The sequence below is a fragment of the Oikopleura dioica genome, chromosome 2 (assembly GCF_907165135.1).
Source record: "Oikopleura dioica chromosome 2, OKI2018_I68_1.0, whole genome shotgun sequence".
NCBI lineage: Eukaryota > Metazoa > Chordata > Appendicularia > Copelata > Oikopleuridae > Oikopleura > Oikopleura dioica.
This window is the reverse complement of record NC_137292.1, coordinates 4,093,620-4,109,333: the sequence shown is the minus strand read 5'-3', so window position 1 is coordinate 4,109,333 and position 15,714 is coordinate 4,093,620. Positions and strand designations below refer to the sequence as shown.

At 41.1% G+C, this 15,714-nt stretch overlaps 5 protein-coding genes and 4 long non-coding RNA genes across 9 annotated transcripts; 3 read left to right on the top strand and 6 right to left on the bottom strand.

Annotated features, from left to right (window-relative positions):
* Positions 1–256: 256 nt before the first annotated feature.
* LOC145700024 (heterogeneous nuclear ribonucleoprotein A/B-like) lies at positions 257–2,500 on the top strand. The gene is made up of 8 exons (XM_081777290.1): positions 257–325; positions 900–1,089; positions 1,133–1,250; positions 1,298–1,408; positions 1,455–1,538; positions 1,663–1,966; positions 2,007–2,221; positions 2,293–2,500. Exons 2-8 carry the CDS (start codon positions 923–925, stop codon positions 2,299–2,301), a joined length of 1,008 nt encoding a protein of 335 aa, XP_081633416.1. The 5' UTR covers positions 257–325; positions 900–922; the 3' UTR covers positions 2,302–2,500.
* A 161-nt stretch (positions 2,501–2,661) lies between these two features.
* LOC145696302 (cytochrome P450 3A29-like) lies at positions 2,662–5,010 on the top strand. Its single transcript, XM_081773316.1, has 6 exons — positions 2,662–2,793; positions 2,952–3,269; positions 3,427–3,827; positions 3,869–4,127; positions 4,232–4,577; positions 4,618–5,010. The coding sequence occupies exons 1-6, from the start codon at positions 2,674–2,676 to the stop codon at positions 4,758–4,760; spliced, it is 1,587 nt and encodes a 528-aa protein (XP_081629442.1). The 5' UTR covers positions 2,662–2,673; the 3' UTR covers positions 4,761–5,010.
* Positions 5,011–5,036: 26 nt separating this feature from the next.
* Positions 5,037–6,025, top strand: LOC145696303 (uncharacterized). Its single transcript, XM_081773317.1, has 3 exons — positions 5,037–5,332; positions 5,474–5,642; positions 5,689–6,025. The coding sequence occupies exons 1-3, from the start codon at positions 5,154–5,156 to the stop codon at positions 5,818–5,820; spliced, it is 480 nt and encodes a 159-aa protein (XP_081629443.1). The 5' UTR covers positions 5,037–5,153; the 3' UTR covers positions 5,821–6,025.
* A 743-nt stretch (positions 6,026–6,768) lies between these two features.
* LOC145699749 (uncharacterized) lies at positions 6,769–7,603 on the bottom strand. The gene is made up of 4 exons (XR_014134072.1): positions 7,481–7,603; positions 7,067–7,122; positions 6,966–7,023; positions 6,769–6,925 (listed from the first exon to the last, which is right to left on the bottom strand). It is a non-coding gene; the product is annotated as an uncharacterized LOC145699749 (long non-coding RNA).
* A 145-nt stretch (positions 7,604–7,748) lies between these two features.
* LOC145699824 (uncharacterized) lies at positions 7,749–8,475 on the bottom strand. Its single transcript, XR_014134090.1, has 4 exons — positions 8,413–8,475; positions 8,092–8,370; positions 7,977–8,038; positions 7,749–7,936 (listed from the first exon to the last, which is right to left on the bottom strand). It is a non-coding gene; the product is annotated as an uncharacterized LOC145699824 (long non-coding RNA).
* Positions 8,476–8,750: 275 nt separating this feature from the next.
* On the bottom strand, positions 8,751–9,134 carry LOC145700370 (uncharacterized). Its single transcript, XR_014134197.1, has 3 exons — positions 9,061–9,134; positions 8,958–9,019; positions 8,751–8,883 (listed from the first exon to the last, which is right to left on the bottom strand). It is a non-coding gene; the product is annotated as an uncharacterized LOC145700370 (long non-coding RNA).
* Positions 9,135–9,184: 50 nt separating this feature from the next.
* Positions 9,185–9,732, bottom strand: LOC145699889 (uncharacterized). The gene is made up of 3 exons (XR_014134104.1): positions 9,683–9,732; positions 9,350–9,475; positions 9,185–9,306 (listed from the first exon to the last, which is right to left on the bottom strand). It is a non-coding gene; the product is annotated as an uncharacterized LOC145699889 (long non-coding RNA).
* Positions 9,733–10,964: 1,232 nt separating this feature from the next.
* On the bottom strand, positions 10,965–11,601 carry LOC145699224 (ATP-dependent translocase ABCB1-like). The gene is made up of 2 exons (XM_081776487.1): positions 11,393–11,601; positions 10,965–11,352 (listed from the first exon to the last, which is right to left on the bottom strand). The coding sequence occupies exons 1-2, from the start codon at positions 11,482–11,484 to the stop codon at positions 10,989–10,991; spliced, it is 456 nt and encodes a 151-aa protein (XP_081632613.1). The 5' UTR covers positions 11,485–11,601; the 3' UTR covers positions 10,965–10,988.
* Positions 11,602–11,667: 66 nt separating this feature from the next.
* LOC145698896 (ATP-dependent translocase ABCB1-like) lies at positions 11,668–14,978 on the bottom strand. The gene is made up of 3 exons (XM_081776132.1): positions 14,399–14,978; positions 12,513–14,354; positions 11,668–12,469 (listed from the first exon to the last, which is right to left on the bottom strand). Exons 1-3 carry the CDS (start codon positions 14,967–14,969, stop codon positions 11,766–11,768), a joined length of 3,117 nt encoding a protein of 1,038 aa, XP_081632258.1. The 5' UTR covers positions 14,970–14,978; the 3' UTR covers positions 11,668–11,765.
* Between the last annotated feature and the right edge of the window lie 736 nt (positions 14,979–15,714).

Sequence of the window (15,714 nt, the reverse complement as noted above, 5' to 3'; positions counted from 1 at the left end):
AGAGGGATTTTCGAGACGAAAATGGAATTTGCTGGAAGAACTGAACTACTCAATTTCACTAGAAGAATTGGAATTTCATTTTAAAATTATCCATAAAATTTAATATTTAATTTTCGAGCGGGTTTTCCGTGATATTTTTGAAAAGCACGCGGATTTAATATAAATTCCAATTTTTCGTTCTCAATTTATTAATTAATTTCCTCCTTTTATTTATTATCTTCAAGGTTTTTGATCCAGAATTTTCAGAATGTTCAAATTGAAAAATCGCGCAATGAATGCTCGTTTTTCTGTTTCAATCGGAACGAATCGCAATTTGAAATGACAGGTATGTCTCCAAAAAAGAGGATGAATATTTTCAAGTTTTTCTTTTTAGCGCATTTTAGCATTTTTAACGGACTATTTAGATTTGCCAAAAAGTTGCAGAAAAATAGCTCTAGTACTACAGTCAGAGTCTAGACAGTACAGTTAGAAAGCAAAGAACAAGATCGAGATCGTTCCAGCCCGAGTCTAGATTAGAGAGTTTACAGTAGTTTATTCTACAGTAGAATTCGTAATCTAGAAAGCCAAAAAAGAAGAGAAGTTGTGGAAAAATCCGTCTTTTATTATCGTTATTACCTATCTTATCGTTTATCGCCAGTACAGTACAGTATATTACAGTATCCGTCGTTAAAGTACTACAGTTTATCACAGTAATCTTACAGTTCTTACAGTTACAGTTACGTTTTGTGTTGTCCTGGGTTGGGCGCATTGGGTCTTTAGCCAATCAGACGCCCGTATTTGGTCTCTCAACCAATCAAAATTCACTTTTCTAAAACTTTGTGCCCAACCTAGTTTGCTTCAATTTTGATTCTCGCTTTTCAAAAACTCTATATTTCAAACTCTAACACTGAAATTTTCAGCTTTAAAAAAAAAGTAGTGAAAAATGGCAGATTATTACAACGGCGCGGACCCTACTGCCCAGAACGGTGCTGCTCCCGTTGCTGGAAACGAGTACGCCGGCGAGGCGCAATCATATGGAACTGCTGCTGCTCCCGCTGAGCCCGTTGCTCAGGGAGGAGAGGGCAAAGAAGAAGGAAAGCTCATCCAAAAGTAAGTCCTGCTTCTAGTGTCAATTCTAGCGCTACTTTTCTAGCTCTGAAATCAGCAACGATTTCAAAATGTTCGTCGGCGGACTTTCGCGATCAACAACGACTGAATCTCTCAGAACCTACTTCGAAGGCTTCGGTGGATTGAGAGACGCTGCTGTCAAGGTGCAGTCACCCCTGAATCCAGCTTTTTACAGTCATTTGTATTTCAGATCGACACAATGACCCAGCAAAGCCGTGGATTCGGATTCGTTCTCTTCGAGGATTCCGCCTCTGTGGATGCTGTTTTGGCCACACCAGAACATATCCTTGACGGCAAAAAGGTAGACCGCTGTCAAGTGTGCTTGTCACTAACTGTTTTTCTTCAAGATCGATCCCAAAAAGGCCGAGCGACGAGATGGAAAGATGTTCGTCGGAGGTATTCTTGCTGAAACAACCGATCAGACTATCAAGGTAAAATTTCCCGCAGGAATAATTCTAGGGCTTATTAGAGCGTTTAAAATCGAGAAGCTTTCGAGTAAAAATATGAAAAACCCGTTTTCTCGCTTTATGGGCTTGACTTTGATTCGACTTTCAGGACTACTTCGGCAAATACGGCGAAGTCGAGGTCGTCGACCGTCCAGTCGACAAAGCAACCGGTAACTACAAAGGCTTCTGCTTCGTTACTTTCAAACGCGACGGCGTCATGAAGACTGCCTGCCGAGATCGCTACCACGAAATCGACGGAAAACGATGCGAAACCAAAGAAGGAGTGCCAAAGAACCAGATGCCACGAGGCGGCCGTGGAGGTTATGGCGGTTACGGTGGTCCAGGCGGCTACGGTGGCGGACCTGGTGGCTATGGAGCTCCTGGAGGCTACGGTGGATACGGCCAGGACTTCGGTGATAAAGCTTGGAGGAGCAAGGGTTAACGATGTTTTAGGCGGCTATGGCGGAGGATACGGCGGCTACGGAGGAGGCCGCGGTGGAGGACGAGGCGGCGGCCGAGGGGGTGGTCGCGGTGGTGGCCAGTCAGGCGCTCCAGCTTGGGGACAGCCAGGAGGAGGCTACGGTGGTGGATACGGAGGCGCTTACGGCGGCTACGACGCTCCCGGATCAATGCGAGGCGGCGGACGAGGCGGTGCTGCAAGGCATCAGGATCGTGTTTAACTAGAATCGAAATCAAATGAAGTAAAATCAAGAAACAAGTTGTAAAACACTCTGAATAGCCATACTAGAGCCATTGCGCCAAGTTCTTCTAGGAAAATTGACACTGCTGTAGTGTCAGCCAATAAAAGATTTTTCCCAACTGCCCCTTATCTATCTCCAACGTAAAGAAAAACAAAACAGTCCAAAGTTTTGCTATTTTTTGTTTTCCATCTGTATCAACTTACGCCGATCATCATTGAAAAAAAATAATAAATGCTTGCACTTTCAGTTCGCGAAACTGACCCAAAAACTTCTTGTTGTTTTCATTTCTTGCACGCTTTTCTCGAACAAATAGGCATTTCCAAATCCTAAAAATATGACTAATTATTAACCAGGTAGTTTTGAACTTTCAACATCAGTGAAATCAATTGGTTAAAAAGTCAAAATTTTCAAGAAATCGGATGGACGGGATTTTTGACTCGATTTCAAAGGAGATCAAGGGGCTGTCAAGTCGCCTTCCAAAAGAAATTTCAAATGTAGCGATTCCGGAGAAGCTCAAAAACCCTCCTCTCTGGGTCAAGGTACTATCCTTACCATCCATTTCTGAAAACGCAATCTCCTTTTTTCGAGGAGTAAATGTTTGAACACAATTTTCATTTGCTCGGAACCGCAAGCGGCTCTTTGGCGTACAGAAACTGGCAGAAATAATGTCTTAGGAACCACCTATATGTATTCTTAGATTTCTCTCGGAACAACTGCTCTCAGCTACGCTTACATTCGGTACTCATGGACGGCGATGAACGACTGGGGAATCCCCATCCTCACTCCCTCTCTTTTAACCTTCGGAACTTGTGGCCACTACGCTCGTGAAAACGGCCTGGTGGAGTTGGCAGATGAAGAGCTTCGTGCCAAGAATAGAAAAACAGTTGGTTTCTATCGTCTTCTATCTCCGGTCGTTTTGTCGGTTGATGTTGATCTTCTGACGCCGATTTTCACGACCCACTTTGGCTCGTTCACAAATCGACAGCCTGACATTGGCTCCTTCGGAATGGGCAAGGCTGGGCTCGGCAACCTTTGAAGAAAACCTGAGTCAGGGTCCTGGAATAATGTTGAATAGACGAACCAGGATATGAATGAGGATTCGCGGCTATTTTCAAAGCGTTCTAAGGATCCTGAATCAGGTTTTGTATACATTTTGTCGAGCCCTTCGAAAGGAAATGAGCAAAATGATGGATGTACTTGCTGACCCCAAAATTTGGCGACGAGTTCGGCAGTCTGTCTCACCGAGCTTCTCGAACGTTCAGCTTGAGAAAATGATGGCAGTGACGAAATCACGACTTGATGTTCTTGTCCAACAAATCAAAGATTTGAACGGAGAAAGCATCAATCCGAGAACAGTGTCGGGGAAATATACGATGGATGCGTTTTTAGCCGCCGCCATGGGATTCCAAATGGACTTGGCTTCGATCAAGGACTTTGACAACTCGAAAGAATTGAAATATTTCAACGAAATTCTTACTCCTGGACCTCAGATCTTTCTCCTCTTCATTTTCCCGGGCCTTGGAAGTTTACTCGACAAGCTGGATATCAAAATCTATGCAAGCAAAGCAATCAGGTACTCTTTGAGTTAATGAATCAAATTGGTAGATCTCATAGATGGTTCACGGGCTACTGTAAGTCCATGCTCGCGGCGGACACTCAAGAAACGGAGCAGCGAAACTTTCTCAGCGCCTTCAAAAAGCTCAGAATATCGGATGAAGATGCAAAGGACGCCACAAAGGGATTAACAGAAGATGAAATCATCAGCCAGATCTTCGTTCTCTTCGGAGCTGGCTACGAAACCAGCGCTTCATTGCTTCAATGGGCGATTTACAATATTTGCAAGGACGAAGAGCTTCAGCAGCGACTCTATGAGGTACAAATAGAAAATTATCAAGGGCTACCAGCGAAAAAAGCAGTGAACCGTGCTTTTGATCAAACCATTTTCGACAATTTTTCCATAATTTTTGACCATTTTAGGAAGTAAAAGACGTCCCAGAAGAGTACGAAAATCTCAACTCAAAGAAATTGCCTCTCCTGATCGCCGTTTTGAACGAATGCCTGCGTCTATTTTCTCCAGCAATCTTCCAGTTCCGCTACTGTGACCACGACGTCGTCATCAACGGCATTCCCTTAACAAAAGGAAGCAATCTCGAAGTACCAGTCGACTACCTCCATGAAATTGAAGAATACTGGGGCCCAGAGGCGCGCGAATTCCGGCCAGATAGATGGATTGAAAATCCTGCGTTGGAAAAAGCGCCGTTTTTCATTCCCTTCGGCGTTGGGCCTAGAAATTGTGTTGGAATGCGATTTGCTCATATGCAATGTAAGGAACTCCCCTTTGAAGCTAATTTCATGGTTTTTAGCGCGTTTGGGTTTGATGCGAATTCTGAAAAACTTCAAAGTGCAATTTCCAAGCGATTTTGTCGACGACATCAAGAAAATACGAACAACGGCGTTTTTAGCCAACCCTTCCAAAGAGATCAAAGTCTCTTTTCTCCCCCGCTAATTCAATCATTCTTCTGCATGCAAGCTTTCTTTCCGCAAGTTCATATTCATAATTCATCCTTAATCTGGGCACGGCAGCCTCTGTTCAAAACCTTAGTCAGGCTCATCGAATTGGCTTTGCTCTCAGATTCATAGAGCATTTATTGAGGGGCCCTTTCGCGGCTTTGATCCTGAGAACTGTTTCGGGATCCTTTGAGGTCTCAAGGTCTTTTACACAGGCTGCCGGCTCCGACCGTCGATTCCTTCATCAATAAATTATATTCCTAATTTTAAAAACGCTTATTTTCATGCTTGAGTTACTCCAGTACTCCTTTACCGCGTCATAAAGCTCTCAACAAAGAGAGTATTTTATTGCTCTTTCTTCCTAACAGAAATTATATCTTTTACTGCTAGAATGTGCAATATCCAGCTCGCATTCCACACCCTGCTCGCCTTCTGCTTCACTCTTCAGGGATGCACAAAGCTCCTGACTTTTCTGCTCGCTTTTGTTGGTACCCTCATTTTGGAAATTAATTTTGATCGGATCGAAGGAGGCAATTTGTATGGAATATCAATTTTCTGCGGCAACTGGATGTAAGTTTTTAGGTAAAAATCGAGAAGCCGCTTGCGGCTTCGATTTTAATTACCGTGCTTCGCGAGCAAGCGGCCCCTTGATTGTCAGAAACGGCTCTTTTTTGAGTAATCCTAATAAGCCTTCTTACTTAATGATTTAAGCTGGGTTTATCAATTCTTTACTTTGATAATTTTCGCCTGGAAATGGAACGAGTGGATGTGGCCGTTCAAGCATTTCAACTGGGGCAGAACGGAGTGGTCGAACGTCCTTATTGGAATCGTTCTTGCCCTGGTTGGCGGCATTTTTGGCATTCTTCATACTGCTTACAAGGTAAAGAGAGGTCTTTTCAGTATTTTTATTCGTTTAATATTTCTAGTTCAATAATAAAGTCATCGAGAAAGAGGGAATGGCCGGCTCGATCATGATCCTCAGCTGCGTAGCTCCCCTCGGCTTTGTCTGGTGGCAGGCAAAACGCCTCAACCCTCGTGGCGGAGAAGTCAGCGTTTAACCTTTTTTCTTCATTAGTAGCAAAATCAATTCTTTCAGAAACTCTTTGCATTTTCTTCCAGTTCCAACGAATTTTCTTTCGTAGCTCTTTTTACCTTCCAACTCTCGTCTTCTTTCAATTATTGTGAAAATTTCTCTTCAAAAAAGCTGTTTTTTATTTACCTCTAGTTCCAACTTCCTCTTATCGTAGCCGAAATAAATTGCCTTCATAAAATTATCAACTGCACAGGTTTATTGGTATCTTAAGCGACTACAACTTTTATGCTACCAATGAAACCTTGCCTGATTTAGTCAATTATGCATAAAATATATTTGCAAGTTTTTATTTAAAGGGGGAATAAGCCGATTAGCTTCCTATCAACCGGCAAAATTATTATCTGGGGGTTTTCTGCAGGATCATTTTGTTATCATCTGGGGGTTTAGTTTCAATTCAAGTGCCATTTTTTGAAGATTTAATCATTTTTCGAAGAGATAATAATGACAAAACAGCGTTATTTGGCTCCTAATGATTTATTCAAGGAGCCTGCCTCTTTAGGGTTGAGAAATTGCCCTGACTTCGTCGACAACGCCGCCCAAGAAGACCTCAGCATCGTCAGTTGCGTTGCCGGCATCATTGATTGCTTTGGACAGCAGCTCGTATTGTTTCTTTAATCGTTGGAAATATCCAGCATCTTGGGCTTCCTCGACTTTAGATTCAGCAGGTTTTACCATGCACGCTAAACATCAACTACTGTAGCAAGTGACAAATGATCCCTTTGTTTTACCTGCAACGCGCCCAACATCCATTTTTTCTCGTTTAAAATAATGATATGCCTAAGTAACCACTTGATTGAATATGATTTCCGGTTGAAAAATGAATGATTAATCAAAACAGTAATTCAGCATTTTTCTGAATATTTTATTTATAAAGACGTTAATTTTTAATAGGAAAAGTTTTTTCGGCTTGAGCAAGGCAAAGTTAATCAACAAGAGTTTATTTGAAAGGATAAATGAAGACAAACGGATCTTTTTTATAATTCAATAAGGCGAGTGCTTTTTTTCTTAGCTTATGACACAGGAAGATTCGCGGCGGAAAGGATTCGGGCCTTCTTGATGCATCAGAAAATCTGAAAAATACTTAATCAAAGTTGTTAAATTGTAAATTACCTTGATGATATTGAGCTTGAACGAAGGCAACGAGGTCTTCTGCGGCGACAGAAAAGAGCTAAGCAATGCTTTTAGGGCAAATTAATTAGTGAAGCACTTACGGTCCGCTCGATGTCCCTGTGATACTGCATATCTTCGACCATTGCTTTTGTGATTACTGAAGGAGAAATGAAGGTTAACTCGGGGGCAAGGAAGAATAATTAATAATTCCCATTTACAGGCTTTTTCTTTAGGTTTTACTGAAGTCTTCATTCTGTAGAAAAGACTATACAATCACTGATTGGCAATTAGGAAAAAGTCAAATTGGAACCTTTGAAGGTTAATTTTCTCGCAGAAACATTTTAGCTCCTATATCCAACTTAATAAATTCTCAGCTTTCGATATTAAAGTTCTTTCAAAAGAATTTTATTTATTTTTATTCCTGGCCCGGAAATTCTGACTGACAAAATATTCATTCAGTCAGAAAATCTGCTAGAAAATCATAAATGATAAAATGAATCAACGGGCAATTTTACCTGGCTCTTCTTCTTGGTCCATTTTCTTTTCTTTTATTTCGAGTTCTCTGTTCGTCTGTAGATGTGTTTATTTCTATTTGTAAGTAGTTGAGCTTTAAGCTCTTTCGCTTTTGTGGGAGCAAGTCACGTCTCTCGCGGCGTAAAGGCGATTACCACAGGTCTAATATCCCCGCCACCTGTCATATCTTTCTCATTTGAGCTCTTATTACCCAATAATGAAATATCTTAACTGTACAAAAGAGAGGGCAGCAATAAATGGACGGTAACTTTATTATGGACGGGCAGGAAGAAAAAGAATTAAGAAAGAAGAGAATTTTTAATCAGCTACCTTCTTTTTATTAGTGTTTTTTCATATTGTGCTTTTGGGAGTTGCTTTTTTTATGAGAGGAGCTGAGAAGAAAGGCAAGCTAGGAGACCAAGTTTTGGGTTTCGCCAAGGTCGATTTGCTGCACCACGCTAGAAATAAGGCTAGAAATGAGTTGAGAATGTTTTTTACTTGACTCGAATTGATTGAGGTCTTTTAGCAGCTGCTCGTTTCGCCAGAAATTTCATCACGTGCTGAAATAAACAGACAATTTCCTCTAAATCTTGATCCTTCAAAATCATCTTACCTTGAGAATGAAAATGAGAATCAGCACGGCTTGAACGATTGCAATTGGAAAAATATATATATAATAAGCCATTTTAGCTCTTACAAATGCTTGGTATTTTGAATATACAAATGAGTTTGAATAAGGAGCTCCTCCTCAAACAAAACACTTGGAAGGACCGTAATTTTTGAAGCATGCCTTTGAGTTCAGTTATAATACCCATCTCTACTATTTGTTGTTCTGTCGTCGTACTTTCCGTTGGTGAGCTAAGCTCAAATGAAGGAGCAAGCAAATTGATGGCTTTGAAACAGTCAAAATTTACATAAATTGATTCGATTCTACCTTCTTCTTCGAATATCTCCACATTCTCCATATCTTTTATTTTTAGGTTTTCTTTTCGTGAAACAATATTATTCCAACTGGCAATTTTTCTGTCTCTTCTCCAGTTCCCGTCATACTTCACTGAATTTTCGAATCTTTGTACACGAAATTATCTTTGAAGTTTACCATCTATCGTACTATCTCTCGTTTTCAGCTTGGTGCTCTTTTTTCAATCAGCATGACTGAAAAATGGATGCTGGGATTTGTCTTGATCCCGAATCGGCTAGCATCATTGTTCAATTTCAGTTAAAATGCATATCAAAAGGTTAATCAGATATTTTTTATTTCAACTTGTGCTTTTTGAAATTTTGAATACATATTGTATCATCAGCTCAGGAAAGAATTGAAGCTCATAAGGAAGATTTTGACTGAAGAGAACTAGACGGCATAAGATGGATACTCTCTTCCCGCATGTCGATTTGCTGCACCACACTAGCAAAGAAATATGTTTAACACTTGTCTTCTCGAACCGCCAAAACAACCATATTTAATGAAGCATCTTTTACCTGACGCGAATTGATGGAACTCTCCTTGCAAGAGCTCGTTTTGCCATGAGTTGAATCACGTTCTTAAAAATTATCTTACTAAACATCTTCAAAGGTTTCCAACCTTTATAATGAAAACAACAATCAGCAAGAGTTGAACGACGCCAATAAGAATGATCAACCATTTGTGGTCTTCGAATGCTTAAAATTTGTCTCGTTTTAAATAATAATAAAATTTAATTGTGGATGAAAATTTTCAAGGCATTTTCTTTGAGTTCACTCATCAACGTCATTTCTTCGTTTTCGATCCTTTCGGTCGTATGTCCCCTCGCGATATTCGTCTCAATCGAAAAAGCGAGCAAATTGATCGCTTCAAAACATTTGAAAAATTACATAAACGGATTAATTCTTACCATCTCCCTCCAACATCTCCGCATCTTCCATCGTTCTCTCAGTTTTAAGCTTTCTTTCTTGCTGAATTTTGTTGAAATAGTCCGTCTATTTTCCAGTTCCCTTCATGGTTCGCTGATCTTTCGAATCTTAATAAACATATTATTGTATTTGTGTGTACGAATAGCGAAAAAGGCAAGGAGTGTTTTTATTTTATCATCTTTATTTTGTCCAAAGAGCCACGTGCCTTTGCAACTTCAATAAATGTCCCAAAAGAAGACAGGGATCATCGGCAACCTGACAGGTTGAACATGCTCCGATAAAACGATAAACATATAAAATGATGAATTTATTACCATTGTTGATACTGTATCTAGCAGCTGATGATTTTGTAGGAAAATTAATTCAACCAATGGTCTTCACTGCTCCTAGGCTCGGAAAATTTTCTAGAAAACCTAAGTCAGGATCCAACGAGAGCTAAAATTTAAAGCCGCGAAGCGGCTTTTCGAAAAACGAAGCCGCAAAGCGGCTTCGCCATTATTTTTATTCGAATCCTCTTCCTTTTCTAGCTCTGAGGGCTGACTCAGGTTTTCTAGACAGCTTCCTGAGCCCTGCTTTGCTTCTTATATTTTTCTCTTTTCTGTTGAAATGATCAAAATTTTCTCTGTTGAAAAAAGTTTATTCTGAGCTCTGGAAGGCCCGGGTTCAAAAAGTACAAGCTTGACAAGTGGTGCATATACCTTGCGGCCTTGGAGCTCAAGGATTGTTTTATTTTGTTATAAACATTGTTTGAATCTAATTTCTAGGCCCGGGCAGCTTCGCTTTGTAAATGTTTCGGAAAAGATTAGATGTATTTAACCTATTCTGTAGAAAAATAACCATTCATCAAAGCGTTTATTTGTAGCAAACAAGCATTTCGCCGACAGTCAAAACGAAGCGGGAGCATCTCGTTTTAATTGGAATTGGAATTGCCCTCGCTGTCATCTTTGAACTGGGTAGACATTTTAGCCATCTGCATGATGAATTCCTCGAAAGTCACGCTCCCATCCAAATTCTTGTCAAAGTCGTTCATGACTTCTTGCGCCTTTTCTTCGGACGAGAAAAGTGAGGGGTCATCCAAGTAGACTTATCTTACAATTCAATGTTATGAACGAACATCTCTACCTTGAATAAGCAGCTGCTTCAATTCTTCTTTGTCAAGTTTGTTGTCTCCACCAGCATGCTCGTTGAAGATGTCGATGATCTTCTTCATCAAATCAACAATACTTGTCTCTGTCATTTATTTTCTATTAATGATTTTTAAGGAAAATAAGATCTTATGCTCATAAGACTTCCGTTTCAAAAATATATACAAACATTTCAAACTGAAAAATACGAACATAAAATGAAAGCTTTTCATTCTATCAACTATCTTCAGGAAAAATATCAGTAGTGATAGTTTATTAAATACAGTAACAGTATTGGAAAATCTAGACCTGACTTTGCATCAGTTCAAAATAAGCGCCGCGCTTGGCAAAAAGTTCTTCATGCGAGCCAAACTCGATGATCTTCCCTTCTTTCAAAACTCCAATTTTGTCGGCGAAAGAAATCGAAGAAAGACGATGCGCGATCACGAGACACGTTTTGCCTTTCCGAGCTTTTGTGGGTATTCAAATTAGTTCTTCAATATTCTTTAAAAAGTCGAGTACCCTTTCCTTCATCAAGTGCTTTTTTCACGATGGTTTCGCTCTCATTATCCAGCGCCGAGGTTGCCTCATCAAAGAGCATTATTTTTGGATTTCTTATCAACGCTCTCGCAATTGCCACTCGCTGCTTTTGCCCTCCAGAGAGCTTTCCTCCTCGTTCTCCTACATTTGTATCCAGTCCATTCGCCATTTTTGCCGCGAATTCTAGCACATTTGCCTGTTGACAGACTTTTTCAATCTCCGATTCTGGAATGTTTTTGTTTTGGCTGCCGTAAAGAATGTTTTCTCGAATAGATCCGTTGAATAAAACCGGCTCTTGGCTTACCAACCCAATCATCGACCTGAAACATACGATTTTCGATATTTTGGAGAAGAAAAAACCTCAGGTAGGAAATATTCAAGCTCTTGAGTCGCACTCCGTCGATTAAAATATCACCATCAGCGTCATAAAATCTCAATATCAACTGCACCATCGTCGATTTTCCTTGGCCAGACTCACCAACAAGAGCCACGGTTTCACCAGGTTTGAGCTCCAATTCGAAATTTTTGAGAATTTGATTTTTTGGACGCGTTGGATATGCGAAATTTATGCTCTGAGAATGTGATTTAAACCGTTCAAAGACTCAAAATCTAGGAAAATAATCACTTTCCTGCATTTTAATTTGGCAATTTTCAAGTTGTTCGACTCCCCCACCACAGTTTTCCACATTTATTGAAGGCTTACTTTCGATAATCGTCAATAATCGCCGCCCAGCTAGGATCGCTTCAGTATAATTCGCCATGAAAGCCGTGTTCTGGCCCAAAACCATGGCTCCAAAACGACTCCCATCATAGCCTTGAATATGTTGTCGAATTCAGTTGATTCATAAGTTCCATTGTCAATTAGCCAGGCTCCGAGCCAGAAGCAACTCGCATAGGCTAGAAAAAGGGATGAATCGGCAAAGCCCATCGCAAGACCGACTACAATTGCTTTCTTTCTCTGCTGTTTTGCTGGTTTTTCGAGATTCTTAGCAAACTCGTTCTTGAGCGTTCTTTGGCACTGGAGAGATGTTACAGTACGGATATTCTTCGTTGATTCCGAAGCGATGATCTGAGCGGACTCGAACGCGATTCGTTCTGCCTCGGCTCCAGCTCCGCTGAGCATTCTATTGATGACCACTTGGCAGGCGCCAATCAAAGGGATGAACGCGATGGCTACGAAAGCAATGATCCAATTGAAGAAAAATCCGATCGCTAAACTGACGAGTAGGGTCATGAAATTTTTTATCACATTTGCGACTCTCGTCCCTGTAGCGCCCTGAATAGCGTCGCCATCAGTGGCGAGTTTATTTTGAAGCTGTGCAGTTGTGTGTTCTTCCTGGTCAAAGAAGGCCATTTCTTGGTGGACGATGGAGCGGAAGGTAAGAGAACGGACTCGATAAGTGAGCTCTTCTCCGGCTTTTCCAAGGCAGGAGTATTCTAGGAATGAATTGAGGTCCTTATTTCAGAAAAGATTTCTTACCAAGAAAAACAGTAACCATCAGTATAACGCCAAGTCCACCAGTGACTAACGCCCAGACAAGCACTTCTTCTTCCCGTTTTTCATCTGTAATTGGGTTTCCATCTGCGTCTTTACTCTCCGAAAATACATAAATAAAGTCAGCGATAGCCACAGCGAAGAATGGCTCAACAGCACCAGCAATGAGAGCAAAAAAGCATCCAAAAATAATGTAGCATAGCTCTGGTTTGTTCAACTTCATCAATTCAGCAAAAACGCTTTTTGTGTAAATGTCTCTTGAATCAATGCCGAAGTCAGTTTCATTCTCATTCTTCGTTTTTTCAACAATCTCCGTTTTCTTGACTTTTTCTTCTTTTCCCTGCTCTTGAGCCATTCCTTGAAGCATACATAACTGCTCGTAATATCCCTTTTTCTTAATCAACTCTTCGTGAGTCCCGTATTCAACGACTTTACCATCCCTCAGGGCATAAATAACATCCGCATTTCTTATTGTCGCCAATCTATGGGCAACAACGACGACAGTTCTGTTCACTCCCATGTTTTCCAAGCTTTTTTGAACCAGCGCTTCTGAATTCAAATCGAGCGCGGAAGTTGCTTCATCCAAAAGAACCAGCTTGGGCTTCTTTACCAAAACTCTAGCGATGCAAATTCGTTGCTTCTGACCACCAGATAGCAGTCCTCCTTGCTGCCCGGCCATCGTATGGATTCCTTCGGGCAGCTTCTTGACGAAATCAAGTGCATTTGCCTCCGCTAGTGCTGCTTCTATTTCTTTGTCGCTCGCTTCGGGGCATCCCAAGCGAATGTTCTCCGCGATAGTTTTGTTGAACAGAATCGGCTCTTGATTAACCACCCCAATTTGGTTCCTCAACTCTTGGACCGAATAATGCTCAATTCTCTTCCCTCCAATGAGGATCTCCCCATGCTCATAATTGTAAAATCGTTGAAGAAGTTGAATCACAGTGGATTTTCCAGAGCCAGATTCGCCAACGAGCGCAACGGTTTGCCCAGATTTGACGTCAATCGAAATGCCATTCAGAACAGTTTGATCGCGAGTCGGATATTTGAACGATAAATTTTTAATTTCTATGGCCGCCTCGAACTTTTCCGAAACAGATGCGCCTGCGGATGACTCGTAATTGACGGTCGATTCTCGTTCGATCAGATGGTACAGTTTTTCGGCTGCAACGATGGCGGAGGTGAAATATTCAAGATTCGTGAAAAACAGGGAAAGAAGGGTGACGCCAATGAGAACGACAAGCAAGCAAGTGAACATTTCCCCAACCGTCCAGCCTTCAAAAAGGATCAATTGTCCACCATACCAGAATCCAAAGCCGAACATGACATACATCACGCAGGGCAAAAAGCCCATCGCAAGCCCTTTCAACGGGGCAAATTTGATTCCATTTTTCTTCGACAATTCTAGCGACGAATTGAACCTGTTAAGTTCGTAAATTTCTTTGCCAAAAGCAGCTACAGTTCTGATACCAGAAAAGACTTCTTCAGCAACAGTATTTGACTTGGCATAAGAAGCGTCGCGAACTCGGCGCATTTTCTTGTCGACCATGAACATCAAAGTAGCAGAAATAGCAATAGCTGGGAGGAAAGCGAAAATCGCTAGCGAGTATTTCCATTCATAGTAAAAGCCTAAACCGCAACCGCCAACGAAGGACGCTAGACATTTCAAAGAGGTCGAATATTTCTCGCCGATAGCGTCTTGGATCTTTTTGGATTCTTGAGTCATCGCTTGTGCTGTAACGGCAGAATCGACGGTGTCGTAGTAGGCAACTTCTTGGCGAAGAGTTGCGGCGAAGTAGGCTTTTCGGATCCGGTTTGCTTGGCGCTGAGCTGAAAAAGGGATTGAAAGAGGGGGCTTTGAAACTGTTTCTTACCGGAAAACATGGACAAAGAAGTAGCAAAAGCGGCAGTAAGCGTCTGAGCAATGGCGAGATAGCAGAAGTAAAGAGAGTATTCTGTCATTGTTCCGAGAAAGTCAAAATTGTCAAAGTCTTCTAGAAGCGTGCAAATCTGTGTGGCATTGTCTGGATCCGCAACGCACCCTCCAACGGCTTCTTTGGCGCAGTCGTGGAAGTAGTCGAAGTTTTCAACGGCGAATTCGCAGATTGTGAAGTTGAAGTTGAGGTCGAGGTCGAGATCTTCTGTGAAATTTCCTGGAAAGCATTTTTCATAAGCTTCTGCGTCAGAGCAATCGCCGAGGAAACCAAAGTCTACGAAGGTATCGGTCATGTCGCCGAAAATGATGTAGGCGGCGGGAACGAGAAGACCAGCAATGATCGCAAAAAAGCCAGAAATGACGATCATGAGTATATCAAGTCCATCTGCATATTTGTACAAGTCAATTATTCCCCTCTTTTTCAACTCAACTTCCTTTTCTTCCTCGCCCTTTTCTTTAGTATTCTCTTTCATTTCTATCGAATCAACTTTTCCGCTCTCTCTCTTCATTTTTCATAAACTCTAGTAAATGGGCGTGGAAAAATCGAGAAAAAATTGTAAACTTCGCTTTTACCGTTCATGAGCAAATATTGAGTATTTTATTGAGTCAAGACAAACGAAAGGGAACGAGCTCGAACATGTTGACTGAGAATAAATCCGAATTTTATTAACTTCTGCAATTTCAAAAGACAAATGATCAAGCTGAACTTTTTGAAAAAAAAATTATTTTTTGAAGGTGACATCACAAGCGACATCAATGCTGTCCACAACATTCATCGAAATCGAAAATCGTCTGAACTCGAAAGAATCTTCGGAAAGCATCTTTCCGCCAAAAGCAAGCCCTACTGAAGTCATTTTGCGATTTTCGATAATCGTGAAATCTTTGCTTTGTAGCAGAACATCGCACTTGTCAATGATCAAATTGTAGTCGTATGGATTCGTCGCTGTTACAGTCATTTTCTCTCCAAGACCGTCGCCGCCTGTGATCGTCAAGTTAAAAACCGGAGTCAGTTCAAATGTTCCGTTTGCTTTAAGACTTGAAGATTGGACCTCTAGAATAATTTTCAGAGCTGAAAAATGGGTTTAATTTACCAGATTTGGACTGTATCGCATTGTCAGGGTGAACATAATTGTCCCATGAATCTTCATTGCATTCAATATCTTCATCAATTGAAATATAGATGTAGGAGTCATCAACCACTCCGTATTGAATTATGAAACCAGAATAAACCGGAGCCGAAGACGCTAAAAATAG